We start from the raw sequence: 16,322 nt of genomic DNA, 5'->3' as shown, positions 1-16,322 counted from the left end.
TATTCTTGCCAGTCACTTTGCCTATCAACATTTTAATTCACATGTGTGTTGGACCAATAAAACGAAAGGCTACAGCGATTCGGGAGTCTTAGTTTAGGAAACAGACAACTAGGGCCTTAGCTAGACCTAAGGTTTATCCCGGGGTCGTCCCTGCCTGCTCCTGGGATATCCTGTGTGTCATTTACATGAACAGGGATGACCCCGGGACGATCCCAGGATAAACCTTAGGTCTAGCTAAGGCCTAAGTGGGGACCTGGTAGAGGTATATAAAATATAAAATATTGTGAACCGCCCAGAGAGCTTTGGCTATTGGGCGGTATAAAAATGTAATAAACTAACTAACTAAATAAATATATGCAAGTGGATAGAGAACGTTTTCTCTTCTGATACTAGAACTGGTATAATCCAATGAAACTTATTGACAAGAGATTCAGGACAGACAAAAGGAAGAACTTCACACAGTGTGCAATTTTTGGAATTTGCTGCTTCAAGACTCGGTGACGGCCACTAGGTTGGATGGCTTTAAAGGGGCATAACGCTACCAGTGGCTATTAGTCATGATGCTGCAGCATCACCAGGAGGGCTGTTGCACCCATGTCCTGCTTGCGGGCTTCTCAGAGGCCTCTGGTTGACCACTGTGGGAATGGGATGGCGGATTAAATGGGCCTTTGGCCTGATTCAGACAGGCCTCTTCTTACATTCTTAAAAGGCATCATAATCCCTTCTTTGGCTGCAGTTTTACCCAGTCTTACCCAATCCAATTGAAGTCAATAGAGTTTATTTAAACGACCTAACTGAAAAGTCTTTTGTCTTTCAAAGATCAATTAAGTAGGACTGTATAACTTACAATGTCCAAAGTACTTTACACTCTTATTATATTTATTTATTACACAGATGTATATATTACTTTCCAATAGGTTATCCAAGCAGTTTATAGAAATTACAAAAACATAAAATACAACAAAAACACAGTAAAATAATCACTAGTCAACAATAACCATATAGGCTCGGTCAGTCTTCAGGGAAGTTTACATGAAGATCCTGAAGAGATATCTAAAGATCAAGACAGAAGACACCCAATACCAGTTGTTGGACCTGCTGCTAGATGCAAAAAAAAAAAAAAAAATGGGGGGGATACGGTTTTTGAACTTGCAGTAGTCTTCATCAGATCGCAACAGAATTGTCAGAGCAAACGGAGAACTCTTGCCTCTTAAAAGGATACGGTTGGGATTTCAAGGTTGGGTGGATTCTTCAGAGTGGCATGACCATAAACTGTATCAGATAGTTCTTGAATTGAAATGAAGTATGCTGGCAAGTCCTCCAGAGCTGAGCGTCCTTGGGACAAAAAACAGTGCACATCTTTACCAGTTTAATCACACTGCAGTGTATGAGAATGGCCAATGTTAGCATAAGACGGAAAGGGAGTAGAGTTATTCTGAACTTGAAGATTCAATTAATACCTTCAAGTTTTATAATCAGAGAGTTCAACTGAACCTGAACCTAAATCCAGTGGTAAAACAAAAATTGCTAACTGGTTCAATAATTAGATGCTTAGATTCTGTAGAGGGTACTAAGAAACACTTCCAAGGAAGCCATCAGAGAAGGAAGAACAGAAGACAGTTGATAGTGTTTGCTTCTTTTTATCTTAAACGTATTTTCCAGTAGTGTGGGTGACTATTTCAGTTGTCATGTACTAAAAATGCAATCTTTAATATATTTTTATTCAAAATATGAATAAAAATATATTTTTAGAGTTATTTTAGGGGTGAGAGTTATTTTTTATTGTATCCTGGAATTGAGCTTGCACTTGTGGGTTCCAGAGGGTAATACCCCTAGATCATGACCCCCACCCCCACCCTCGGTTTGTTTTTATTTCCCATCCTCAGAATTAATCACGGGGTGGGTGGCGAGTAGGATGACCATATGAAAAGGAGGACAGGGCTCCTGTATCTTTAACAGTTGTATTGAAAATGGAATTTCAGCAGGTGGCATTTGTATATATGGAGCACCTGGTGAAATTCCCTCTTCATCATCACAACAGTTAAAGCTGCAGGAGCCCTCCCATCTTTTGTGTCTGGTCACTCTAGTATAGCTCTTGCAGCTTTAACTGTGGTGATGAAAAGGGAATTTCACCAGGTTCTCCATATATACAAATGACACCTGCTGAAATTCCCTTTTCTATGCAACTGTTAAAGATACAGGAGCCCAGTCCTCCTTTTCATAGGGTCACCCTACTCGACCCTCGGTTTGTTTTTATTTCCCGTCCTCCGAATTAATCACGGGGTGGGTGGCGAGGTAACAACTCCCCTCATTCCCCCCGGTTCCCCTCAGGGCTGGCAGTGCCCTTCCCCCACCCAGCCCTAACAGGAACCGTTTCCAGGCGGGGCCCGCGCCACTTCGCTTCGCCGCCAAGAGGGAGGCGGGAAGAGAAGGAGGCGGAGGCCAGGCCGTGGCGGAGCCGCCTCCTCCTCCTCCTCCTCAGTCCCGACACCCGCCAGGAGCGCGCGTGCGAGGCCATGGCCTGCCCGGAGGCGGCGGCGCGGGATTTCTTGGGCTCCCTCCTGCAGGACTTCCCGAGGCCGCTGGGCCCCGAGGACGCCCTGCCTTGGAGCCCTCCGCCGGGCCGTGGGGGTTCCCTCAGCCAGGCCGAAGCCCCGGCGGAGATGGCCGAGTTGGCCAGGACCTTCCTGGGCAGCAGGTAGGGCGGGGAAAGAGGATGGTCGGGGGCGAAGGGAAGAGAAGCGGGGCCGCGTTGCAACGAGGCAAGAACTGGGCTCGGAGTGGGTGTCATTAGCACGTGTGTATGGGCTAGGTGGGGGGGGGGAATTGCTTTGACCCACTTCCCCCCCCACTCCATACACACATCCACTAGTGCATGCGTGTATAGAGGGGAGTGTCAAAGAGACTGAGAAGGGGGCAAACGTATTTGTTTATTTCATTTATTGTTACCTTTCTTTCTTTCATTTATTGTTACATTTATAGCATGCCTTTTCCCTCCTCTCTCTTGCAAGGAAGCCAAGGCAGCATACATGATTCTCTACCATTTTATCCTCCCAACAACCCTTTGAGGTGGGTTAGGCTGAGAGTCAGTGACTGGCCCAAAGTCACCCAGTGAGTTTCATGGCTGAGTGGAGACTAGGACCTGGATCTCCACTGTCCCAGCCCAATACTCTAACCACTACACCACACTGGCTTTCCAGTGGGGAGGCTGGGGGTGGGGGTTATTTGTGCAATATTGTGCATGTGGGGGTGGTCATAAGTGCATTTGTGGGGAGGGTGTTAGTAGTGCATGTGAATGACTCAGGACTTAAGAGCCCTGCTGGATCTATCTAGTCTATCATTCTGTTCACGTAATGGCCAATTATATTATTTATTTACAATATTTATATGCCACTTCATATCCAAAGATTTTGGAGCGGTGACCAACAGGTAGAATAAAATAATAAAACCACCATATTAAAAATACTATTTTTAAAAGAATAGAATAAAACCCAAGTTCTGTGGGTAGAACATGAGTGCAACAGCACCCTCCCACCCATGTCTGTAGTAACTGGTGTATATAGGCCTAGTGTCTCTAATGCTGGAGGGATCAGGACTAGTAGCCATTGATAGACCTCTCTTACAAGAATGTGGCCAATCGCCTTTTAAAGCCATCCAAAGTGGTGGCCATCACTACATCTTGTGGAAGTGAATTCGATAGGAGGAGATCATAAGTGCATATGGGGAAGGTGGGATTATTCATACATGTGTGAACAGAGGGGTGTCATTAGTGCATGTTTGAAGAGGGGCATCACTGCATTTGAGAGCCAGCATACAGTGTAGTGGTGAGAGTACTTGACTGGGACTGGGAATATCCAGGCTCTAGTCCCCACTCCGCCATGGAGCTCACGTGGTGAACTTCAGGCCAGTCACTGACTCTAACCGACCTCATAAGGTTGTTGGGAGGATAAAATAGAGGATCATGTATCCTGCTGTAGGCTTCTTGGAGGAAAAGGTGGGATACAAATATAATAAATATATACGGGTGCAATCCTATGCATATTTAGACATAAAATGTCCTACAACTCTGGGCATTCCCAGAGTTGTGGGACTTTTTAATATCTAAACATGTGTAGGATTGCATCCTAAATCTGTGCACAGGATGGGATTATTGTGTAGGGAGTGAGGGTCCTAAGTGCATGTGTGAAGCAGGTCATAAGTGCATTTGTGGGGGAGGTGGGTTATTACTGGGGTGCATAGAAAGGATCATAATTACAGATGGGGGGTTATTAGCACATGTATGGATGGAGTGGGCCTCTACAGAGCATGTATGGGGAGGGGATATAAATGTATGGGTGCGGTCATAAATGCATGCATGGAGTTATTACTGCATGTGTTGAATTTTTATTTGAAAGATTTATATCCTGCCCTTTCAATCAATGCATTCACGTTGTTCAGAGCATTTCATTACCACATAAAATAACGTGCTATGAAGTGGGGAGGATGAAGGGGTGGTCATTAGCACATGCATATGGAGTAATTTATTTATCAATTATGCCCTCAAGGTGGCTTGCAATATAAAATGTTAAAACAAGAAAAGAAAAATAATAAAACATCAGCTCTCTCAGGTTCTTAGTAGGCTTTTCAGGAACGGATGGCATGAGCTGCTTGGTCTGGCTTTCTACCCTCCCCTTAAGACATAGGTCTTTAAGGGAGGGGCTGGGCTCAATGGACCCTTTTCAACTGGCAGTGCTGTCATCAGGGGCTGAGGACATGATGAATTTTTGCGTCTGAGCTCCTTTGATTGTGTTTCGTATGATCATGATTTTGTGGATTGGAAAACACCTTGGAAAAAATTTAAAGGTTGAACAACGGGATATAAAAGCTTTTCATCAAAAATATTTATTTATTTATAAAACCGATATCCTGCCCCTCATCTAATCATGGGGTGGGTCACAACAATCAAATAGTAGTAAATACAATTAACAAAATGAAACATACAGCTGTAACCATCAAAGAACTATTATTGTTCTGCAACCATGATACAAAAGGCCTGCTGAAAAAGAAAAGTCTTCAAGGTGCCAAAAGGTATATAATGTAGGAACCACCCAGAGCTCAGAGGGCTACAACCAGGATTCTAGCACATGCATATATAATCTAGTGGGCAACTTGTGGCCTTCTAGATGTTGCTGGACTGCAGCTACCATCAGTCCTAGCCAGTATAGCTGATAGTGAAGGGTAATGGGAATTGTAGTCTGGTAGTATCTGGAGAGCCACAAATTCCCCACCGCTAGTGTAGTCTGTTGAAATTATAGGCAGTGTCTGAGGTAAACAAAAAGGGGAAACCAGTGACCCGCCATACACAGCCCACTGGAATTTGGGCACTTTGGGGTAAGACATAGGCTGCTAGAGAAAAGAGAGATCAAACGTTTTAGTGCCCAGATTGGGTGAATAAGGATCAGGTTAATGTTTGTTTTGGGGGAGGCCTAGGGGCTGATTCTGCTCCCGGTTGTAGTGAGAAGAAACGGACTGGTGATGCTTGGTTGATGGGGTGTGTAGAAGGGGTAAGGTGTTAGTCTGTTGGAAGGGAGTGACAAGGAGTGCATTACCTTTTCCCGGCTGCGGTCTTGAACCATCTCTTCATTATCGTAGCTTTTGACTTTTTCTGAATCCTTGAGAGTGAGCAAAGGAGGCTGTGTACTACCTATTGTCCCTGTCTGAGGACCTGCCAACTTCATTATCTCCCCATTATTTGGATGTAAGCAAGCTGATTGATAGCGCTGATCAGGCCTGGTAAAAGAATTAATAGTATTATTCAGATGCTTCTGTGTGAGGGGGAAAAACCAATGAGGGCAGCAAAGAGTTTCCATAATGTTGCCTGGGCACTGGTATGATCTTGACATCCATTGCCTAAACTGGATTTCAGGAAGACTTGCTTTCTACCAAAATCTGTTTTCATTTATAAAGACTCCCCCCTCCTACTATGTCAGTGTAGGATAACTTTTGAACCCTGATCCTTAATGTTTGTCTGCAAAGAAATCTAATTGATTTCAAGTGAACACATTTCCAGATCAAGATGCTAAGGATTATAGTTTTCTCATTCTAGGGCAGGATTTGTATGGAGAGCAAAATCGCTAATGTGATGCTCATTAGACACTCCTATGTCCCTTTGGCTCTTACACATGCTTTTTGTGCGTAAAGAGCTGAAAGTTTGTTTTTTAAAAATGAAAAATGTTATTTTACTATTCTTAGTTTTTAATTTAAGTGGTACAAACTGCTCAACCATATAATTCCCTTTTTTTCAAATTAGCAAGGACATTGGAGCTTTAAAGGAAATGATTTTAGTAACTTTTGTAGATTTATTCTTAGGGCCAAACTAGACAAGACTTCTAGTTTGGGCCCTTAGTACTCTTGTGAATCTGTTTGTTTTATCCTGTCTTTGATTTTGTTATGATGCATTGAATTAAACCTTGATGTTTGTTGAATCTATTAATGTCTTTCCTTCTTAATTCTTCCACAAATGACATGTAGACATTTTGGCGCTCCCCTGAGAATACCTGCTTTTTAGCCAGGACTGTTGTCTCTGCTACGGTTTTATATAACATATAATGTATCTACCATACTTGATATGCAGTTTAAAAGTAATGCTTATTGTCGGCTAATATGGATTAAATGCAGGCCTTCAAAACTCTCCTAAATGAAAGCCTGGCTTTGTGCTGTCGGGACAGCCTGAGATCAATGAAGTGAAGAGAGGGAGGAAATTAAGTTTTCTTCCGCTAAGGCATAGAGGCACTTCCTTAATAGCTGCATACTGCTATTTCATTTCCTTGGGGAATGTAGGGGACAGGAAGTTCAGCATTCAGTTTTCTATGTGTTGTGGAATAGGGAGTTGGGACCCCAAGGTCTTTTGGAAATGGAGATGAAGCCATAGAATTTGATGAGCTAGACTCTGTCTGTGTTTTTCATCAATACAGCGATTATTTTATTTATTATTTCTTACATTTTTATACTTTGTGGAGAATTCACAAAAAAAGTGTACTTCCTACAAAAGAGACAAACTTCCATTCCAAAGCTCTCTTCTTCAATAGACACAATGGTATAGGAGCAGTTTCATTGGGCAAATCCAGAGGAGGGATAGTTGTAGAAATTGACAAAACTAAAAACTCCTAGGTAATTAAAATGTTCATATTGCTCCCTATTAATCTGAAATATTCATTTAGCCCTTCCAGAGTACAGGGTTTTTTGCTACACAAAACATAGAATTGAAGTTTAGTTTTTATGTATCATGTTAGTTACTTCAATCTTAACTTTAATTACAATTGTCATGATTTTAAATGACAATTGGTGTTTTAAATTTGTAATTTTGCATTGCTGCTGTTTTTATCTGGTTGAGCTTTTATATTGTATTTTATATTATGGTTTTATACTGTTGTTTTATACTTTGAATGGTTTTAATTTTTGTGAACCTCCCAGAGAGCTCCGGCTATTGGGCGGTATAGAAATGCAATAAATAAATCTGGAAAAGGTCCACATCATATTTATAAAATGCAAATAGTATGTGTGTGTGTGTGTGTGTGTGTGTTTTAATGAGCTTTAATTTTAATATTAAGTAAATAATACGGTAGTTCTTTCTGTGGCTAGAAATAAAATATTCACCTATTAATATCAGAGGCAATGTGGCTCTAATGAAAGAGTTGTGATTGAATAATCTTTGATCAAAATGTGTGTGTTTTGATGAAGAAGGCTTCCATTGAAAATTAAGGCTGACATGGTACTCTGTGATTTAACTTACGTTAATTCATTTAAAGGTAGTTAATCATTAAATTCTACTGAATACAGTGTTAGCTTGTATTTGAAACTCTATTTACCTAGTGAAAATTATTCATCCTGTTATCTAGATAAATCAAATATAAAATCAACTTAGCCGGTATATTCCAAGGAATGTTTCCCATTTTAACTTCATTAAACTACCTAATGATGAATCATCACTCTGTGTTTAAAATAACCATTTTTACTAGGCGTAAACCATGTTAATAGGTCAATATGTGTGGTTTGGTGAATAGCATTATTAGTACTGTCTGTTCAATGAAGGTGTGAAGAGCTATCCTAAATGCAACCATTTTACTGAAAACCCTTGGGTGTATTTTGCTGCAACTATGCCATGGCAGGATGTCCTCCTGCCTCCCAATCCCCTTTCCTTTTGTGTCATGTTTTTTAGACTATAAGCCTGTGGGCAGGGACTGTCTTAAGAAATATTTTTGTAAGCTGCCTTGAGCGTGTTTTTTGGCTAAAGGGCGGGATAAAAGTGCTTAAACAAATAAATGTCTCAAAAGTATCTATACAGCGGTTCTGAATTACCATTTGTTGTGGTTCAGCATTTTCAACAAACTTATTTCCCAGTGATAGACAAAATGTTGCTGGAATGTGCTCTTAAGATGAGTTTCACTTAGTTCCTCACCTTCATTGGCCGATATTTAGAGAGCTTCTGGGGAGAGATGAGCCCCAGGGTTGCTCCTAATCCTGGAGCTGCAAGGCAGGATGATTCACACCCTCTTCCCACATCCCGTATTCAGCAAAAGGCTGGGATTTGCTTTGGATCTGCGTTTCCCAACCATATGGCAAGTGCAGAGCCAAAGGGGGCCTTTGCCTCCCTCCCCTCCACTCTGAGCTGGAGGGGAGGTGGGAACTTGTTCAACCAAAAAATTGTGATTGCATAAGATTACGGTACCCTGGCTTGGGGAGTGGAAAAGCAAACGTGTAAAGGACATCTTGATTTTTTAAATTATTATGATTTAAAAGAAAAATCCCCCTCCTCTAGAACAATATATGTAGTAGTAGTGTTCATGCTGCATTTACAGTGCTTTCATCCTGTCTGTCATTCTTGATGTTGATGTAAGAAGGAGCTTAACGTGTCTGTAGCTGAATTTTTTGCATACCTGGCCCGAAGGTAGAGCTAGTTTAAGAGACTGTGTGTCTCAGGGCACTTAAAGCCCCAAGACTCCAAAACTGTCAAGCGTCATCCAGTTTCATTAATCCTTTTCAACCGCAAGAATTTTTGAGGAGGGAGCGGCCAACTCTCACACCCAACAAAACTTGGCACGTTGAGACCTTGTACTCGCATTCTTCCTATGAATAAGAAATTTGTATCATTGAACGAAATCTCCAAATACGTTTCTCGCAGCTAGTTTAGAAAGATTAAATTGGGATGGCTTGACCAGATTTGTTTTTGTCTTTTACAAGTAGATTTGATGGATATTTCAATGGGATGTTCTGCAAATGCCTGTGGAATTTTGGTGTGAGGAGAAAAATATTCTTTTATTAGCTGTACCCAGCGTAACATACACCGTTGTAGCATATCTTAAAGTTTATTAATTAAATATCATTGCGGGGGCGGGGGCTGCTTGGAGGGCACCGATACAGCGCTGTCTGGAGACCCCGGGGGGCAGGGAGGTCGGGGGAGGGGGAGCAGGTGTCCCCCTCTCCCCGGGGTTCATGTCAGCCTTGGGCTGCCTGCCCAGTTTGCATGAGATTAGGCTGGGGCCTGGGATCGCAGCAGGCGAGCGGCCTCCCACCAGGCCACCAAGGGCCCCGGCCATGCCTCGCTCATGCTCCAGACCGTGGCGCTGCCCCCTTCATGGGGGGGGAGCAAAGAGGCAGAAAGGGGGGTAGGATTACCTTGGAAAGCCCGGAGGAGTCGGGCAAGGGGCTTAGCAACCTGTATCAGCTGACGTTACACGTTGTTACTGTTGCTTAGCAACCTGTATCAGCTGAAGCCATTCTAGAATTCCTGAAGGCAAAGTGGGCGTGGCAAAACGGTAACATACCTAAGCTTTTTATATATATATATATAAGATAGATTATTGTGCTCATTCCTCACATCTTCCCGTGAGTGTTTCTCCCCTTTCATTATCTTTATATATAGTATTGTTTTTTCGTGCAATAAAACATGTTTAAATCGTTTGTGAAATTCTGACCCATAACCATTTATACCTCAGGACTTTCCATTTTGAATTTCTTAGTCATTTTTTCTGTTTATTTGCTTTTTAAATATTTGCCTATGCTCATTCTTGCCTCTGGAATTTTGATCAGGAAACTTGGCCAAGAGATCCATCTGACTCTTACTTTTTCTGAGGAGAAACAGTCCTATATCTCCCCCTGTACCAACGGTTTGGCGAGCAAGTAACCAATGTATAGTATTCTCGTGACCCATAAGTAAGTTATATCCAACAAACATATATCCCAAGGTCCCACTTAATGACTGAGAGATTCTAGCTTCAATGCTACCTGCATTTTCTTAGAAGTAAGCCTCGTTGAATTTAGTGGAACTTACTTCTGACTTACTTCTGATTGTACAATTCATAGGATTGTACAATACGCTTACTAATCTCAGATGCCTCCCTTGTAGTTTTGGCAGGCTTTCCTGATGGTAAAAGAAATAAGCAGTTTGAGCATGCTTATAAACACTCTATCCTCCAGCCAATCTAGATGTGATAATTGTAATCCTAATTAATGGATGGATACAAGAGACTTGGGATCTGGGCCAATCATCTTTGAATTCCAGCTCAGATTAAATCCTGAAGGTCGTTCCTCTCTTGTTTGGCTGCAGAAATAATCCTACCTTCTAAATCTAGCTGTGGGGTATATGTTTCCCTGTGCAGAAGAATCTACAAGATCCAGTTTTATCTTTCTTTTAGCACTAGGAAATACAGATTGCATTCTGCAAGCATAGATACATTGCTGGCCACCCCTGCAAATCCATTAGTGTGTGATGGCAGAATTTCCTCAGTTCAGCAGTCTTGCTTTTGAGCTGGTGCTGTGAATCAGCCACATTCCCCACTTGCAAGTATTGTTCTGCCAGTTTTGCTTTATCTCCCCTATTTTTATTTAGTCCGTGCGCTCCTCCTATTCCAGTGCTGTTATGCACTTTCCCTCCTCGTGTTAAAGAAGTGGTGATCACAAGTGTGCCTGTCCCTCCAGGTGTTTTGGACTATGGTTGCTAGCATTCCTGACCATTGGCCATGCTGGCTGCCAATGATGGGCGTTGATCCCGAACATCTGGAGGGAACCAGGTTGGAGAAAGCTGGTTCAATGCTGTCTATCCATCCATTACAGAATATCACAGTGTTAATTTTCCCTGTTATTTATTTATTTTTAAGTTATCTGGAAAAGTCAGATTCTCTTGTCTACATTGTTTCTGCTTAGTTTTTCCTAAAAGGAAGCCAAGTATTAGTCATGCCAAAAGATGCAGATCGTGTCCTGTAGAAAATTCTGGAAGGAAGAGGGATGCCATTGTTACCCTTTCAGTTCCGATGATGAACATGGTTGCTTCAGGAAAGAGAGAATAACAGGAAATGCCTACAATTAGCTAAGAATTGAAAATGACCCCATTGCTGCAGTTACAAAAGGTGGTGGTGGGGGAGTCCTTCAAGTACAAACTGGATGAAATATGTACGAACGCTAAAATTAAATAAATTGCCTTAGATCTACAGAATAAGTTGTTATGAATTGGAGTATTTTGACATGAATTTTAGGGTTGATTCACATTTTTATCAACACAGGCAAATACGTCAAAATATTATTGCTATATATTACACAAATCTGCCAATATTTACTTAATAGTGGTGGAATTCTTATATTGCATTTGCTTGGTCAGTTCCTCCAGATACTGGAGAAAAAACACATTGATACTGCACTGGGAATTATGAGGAATAGAAGTGCGAATCTTCGAATTTAAAGCTAATCCTAATATTGCATTACTACAATGGTGCTCATGCAACTTCACTTGGGTACAGTGACTATCACTTCCAATTACTATTTTCAGATTTGTTTTAAACTTAAGTGTATTAAACTTAAAACTGCCAACTCTATAGGTCCATAGTGAAAATGTGCTTATCTTTATTTGAGGTTCGGTAGATACGTTAAATTTTGCTGTGCTGTCCATTCCCTGTTCTTATATTCCAGGGACAGCCAACTTCTTCAGCATAGAGAAAGAAGCTCAGATTCCTTCTTTGCTTCAAGGCACAAAGTGGGGTTTCTAAATAAACCATAGCTTGCCTGGTTCACATGCAACACGGTTTCCTGACAAACAGGGAGGGAGCATTGTGCAAAGGGGAAATGGTGCATAGGAGCCCAAGGAATGTTTGAGATTATATATGAACTGAGCCATAGCCGTTTGGCTTCTCAAGTTATTTACCTGCCTCACTATGGGGAGCACAGAAGCACCACAGAAATCCCGAGTCTTAAACGAACGTTATATTAGATTTTAATTGTCCAAAGATTGCCTACTCCGCCCATGAAGACCATTTCAGCATCTTTTCCTCCCTTTCTTAACAGGAATGCACCTCCTGTTCTTGCAGCATCTTTGATTCATGCTGCAATCAGTGATATGCTACAGACAGGTCTTACTGATTTTAAGAAACAGAATATTGAAGGCGAGGAAGCTGATGATGGTGGAACATCCCCCTGTAAGTATATTTCCTTTAATTAATTTAAAATATTTATGTAGTCTTTAATAGATTTTTTTTAAAGTATCTCTAAGTGGTTCATCAGTATTTTGTTTCTGGGCCGTTTACAATAATTAAAAATAAAACATCCAGGTAAAACTACATCATCATTGAGAAGCAATAGATAAAAGGTAAAACTAACAATACTTAAAAATACCTGAGTGAACAAAGATTGTTATTTAGCCTGGCAACTAAAAGCTAACAGCTACGAGGGCATTGCACAATTTGGGAACCGCAACTGAAACATCTTTGTCTCTAGATGATATCATCTGCCCAGAGAGCTTTGGCTATTGGGAGGTATAAAATGTAATAAATAAATAAATAAATAAATAAATAAATAAATAAATAAATAAAATATATCAGTCCAGCTTCAGAAATAGACACCTGGGAAAAGGCATCAGAAGATGACCATAGACTGCAGGCAGGATGATAGATAGGTGCAGGGTCTCAGACTGTTGAAAGCTTTAAACGTAAGCACCAGCACTTTGAATTGGACTCAGAAGCGAATTGGCAAGACTGAGGTTCTTTCAAAACTGCTGATAACACTGTCAAAATCAAGGCAGCTGTGTTCTGCACTACCTGAGCTGTCTTCAAAGACAGCCCCATGTATAATACAGTAATCCAACTGGGAGGTAAAGAGAGCGTAGGTATAGACTGGGGTCTTGGTGTTGGAAAGTGCGGAATTAGATATATAGTTCTTTTATGCTTTTCCATTGCATGGGGATTTCATTGTGCAAGGCATAGTAGAGCTTCGGGGCAAAAATGGTTCTTGATTAGAACTGGCAGGTTGTTGCAATAAACTGAAGGGAAACAAAGAGGCAACGCTGATCAACGTAGCTAGCAGCGCTTAGTTTTATCACACTAGCCCAAGGGATTCCAGGCGTCCTGCCAAAATAAGGGGACGAGTAAGATCCAGTTCTCATGTTAGTTTTTGACGATGTAATTAAGGCCTTAGCTAGACCTAAGGTTTATCCCAGGATCGTCCCGGGGTCGTCCCTGCCTGCTCCTGGGATATCCTGTGTGTCATTTACAGGAACAGGGATGACCCCGGGACAATCCCCGGATAAACCTTAAGTCTAGCTAAGGCCATAGTCTCTCACAGATAACCTTATTGCTGTAATTCAAGACAAACAGTGGACATGTGGAACTTCCTCTGCCCTTCAAGTGAATGAGAAAGCTCTTGCACACAGAGAAGATCCGCTGGGTCCCAGTCTATAACATTCTTTGTGAAGACACGATTTCTCAGCCTTGGTTTTCTATCTGCCAAATGGAATTCAGGTTGATGTAGGGTTGGGTGCAACGAAATCTCGATGGAAGGGGAAAAGCCGCTAGAGCTGCTGTACAAACGTTTAAGGGTTTGTGCAGTGCGATCAATAAGTAGGTTCTGTAGCAGTTCCTCTGCATAAGCAGAGCAACCTCTTTGCATTTAATTTCACTTTTTCTTGCCCAGTGCTCTTGCGGGAGCTGTAGAACAGCCCTTGGGAGGAGGATCAGAGGAAGTTGTCTTATGCCAAGTCAGTCCACTTAGTTCAGTACTGACTGACAGCAGCTGCTCTCCAAGGTGTCAGGCAAGAATCTTTCCCAGCCTTACCTGGAAACGCCAGCAATTGAACCTGTGACGTTTTGCGTGCAGTGCATGCGCCTGCTATTGAGCCGTCTGCTTTCTGTGAGCACAAGGTGCCTTCCAGGAGCAGAAGGGCACCTTCGGACCCGATCCAAAGCACTTTGGGGTTTATACGTTAAAGAATCATTGTAAATCCCTCGGGCAAACTGAAATGCTATACTCTTTTGTATTTGTAGTACATTTTCCTGTAATAGCCTCTAAGGTTTTATCTTTCCAGTTGGCTTTAATATTATATATTTTGGGGGCGTTTAATAGAGTGCTGCTTTCTGTGAGGAAGGATGTGGCTTCCTGTCAGACTAGCTTGAATGAGAAAGCACAGACGCCCTTCCGCCTCTTCATTAGAGTATGGTGGTAAGACTGTCTTGCAAATGTGGGTAAGACTGTCTTGCAAACATAAGCCCACTTGTACCTAAACTGTTTTGAGGCAATAACTACCTTTTTTAAAAAAGACAATTCTGTAATAACTAAGCTGCTCATTCACCCTCCCAGCCTTTCCTCTCCAGTTCCTCTTTCTCTCTAATATCAGCGCTACCATCTGTTCTGAGAAGCAGGAACTTAGCTTTGGCTGTGCCTTTGATCCCTTCCTCTTTTGTACTCCCTCTAACCAATCTGATGCCGAGTCATGTCAGTTCATGCTTTACAACAACCATCCATTCATTTATTACATTTATATCACACTTTTACTTCAAGGAGCTCAAGGCAGCATATATTATTTCTCTCCCCGGCCCACACGCACACATTTTTTTCCTTACAACAACCCTGGGAGGTAGGTTCAGCTGGAAGAAACCGACTCGCCCAAGGTCATCCGGTGAGCTTCTTGTTGGAGGCCTTAGCTAGACCTACTGTAAAGTCCGGGGGATAGGAGGGGAGCCCTCGCATTGTGAATAACGCGAGATCTCGCCCCCGTTTACACGTAAAGCACAAGGACCTCAAGAAGAGAGGCATTGCGGCCGCCATTTTTTATTTTTAAAGGGCCAGCAGCACACGAGCGACATAAAGTAAGGTTTTGTTGTTGTTTTTAAAAAATGATTTCCCCGCTCCCCCTACCCTAGCCCCAATGGGCGCAGCTTCCAGCTCCGCACGAGTAATCGTGCAAAGCCGGATCAAGCCGCGGCAACACCTTCCGCGATCCCGGGCTCAGCCCGGGACCGTGGAAAAAGCGGGCCCAAAGTGTAGGGCTGTATCCCGGGGCCAGGGAGGGATGATCCCTCCCTGATCCCGAGATCTCCTGTGCGTCCAGATGATCCCGGGGGCCAAAGCAGGGTCATTCTTATCACTACACCATGCTGCATTGGCATTTTCCCATTGTGAAAATTCTCCTGTGGAGTGGTCACACCAGCATTTCTGACGCTTGCTTCCCACCAGCACTGATAAACTGGCTGGGTGTTTCAAGCGCAGCAGGCAGCCACAGGAAGGGCTGAACCCAGAGGATGTTAGCGGAAACCCCATGTAAGTGGAGGAATATAAAAAGCCCCAGGAAAGACTGGGAGGTGGAGGGGCTGAGATGAAGTAATGTGAAGAGCTGAGAGGACAGCCAGAAGCTCCAGCTGAGCTTGTCCTGCCTGAAGGACTAGGCCCGGGCCCTGCAGGGGCAAGTAACTCACTGGATAAGGGGCTTGGGAAGGCTCCCAAACCACCAGTCACATGGTAGTTAGAGGGCTGCTACCTAGACAACAGACAGAAAGGGAAGGAACATAATCTTTAGCCATTGTGGGATTGCATTAAGGCCTTGGCGGGATGAAGGGTGGTCTAGGAACAGAACCTTTCCTAGAGAGGCACTATGGGGACTACAAATCGCGCACTCATGTTTGTTAACTTATAAGCACAAAGCATCAAACCTTGATTGTGACCAATATTCTTTGATGGAGATGCCTGGGTTGTTTGATGTCGAACTGCATCTTCCCTCAATTCATTTGATACGTTCCTTGGCAAAAAACTCTGGTTCTTGCTCTGGTTTTCTTTCACTTTTTTCATTATACCTTTTTTTTCTCTCTGACATGCCCCTGTCATCTCTCAGGTCTCTTATATCTATTCTAAATGCCCCTGATGGTTTTCAGCTTGATTTAAAGTGTTTTAGAGATTTTATAGTTTTACTATTATATGTTGACAGTCCATAGTGATGTAATGATTAGAGCATTGAACTCAGACCATTGTGATATGGGTCGAAATCTTCGATCATCGATGAAGTTAACTAGGTGATCTTGTGTCAGTTGCCA

General features: G+C 42.5%; 1 protein-coding gene across 1 annotated transcript in view; it reads left to right on the top strand.

Moving 5' to 3' along the window:
- Positions 1-2,516: 2,516 nt before the first annotated feature.
- PPM1F (protein phosphatase, Mg2+/Mn2+ dependent 1F) overlaps positions 2,517-16,322 on the top strand; it is a 28,052-nt gene continuing 14,246 nt past the window's right edge. The window contains exons 1-2 of the mRNA XM_063143736.1: positions 2,517-2,698; positions 12,313-12,443. Coding sequence (XP_062999806.1) covers positions 2,517-2,698; positions 12,313-12,443 — 313 coding nt within the window. The remainder of the gene's footprint in view (positions 2,699-12,312; positions 12,444-16,322) is intronic.

This window comes from Elgaria multicarinata, chromosome 18 (genome assembly GCF_023053635.1).
Source record: "Elgaria multicarinata webbii isolate HBS135686 ecotype San Diego chromosome 18, rElgMul1.1.pri, whole genome shotgun sequence".
Classification (NCBI taxonomy): Eukaryota; Metazoa; Chordata; class Lepidosauria; order Squamata; family Anguidae; genus Elgaria; species Elgaria multicarinata.
Note: the sequence above shows the minus strand (reverse complement) of the source record. Positions and strands in the feature narration are given on the sequence as shown.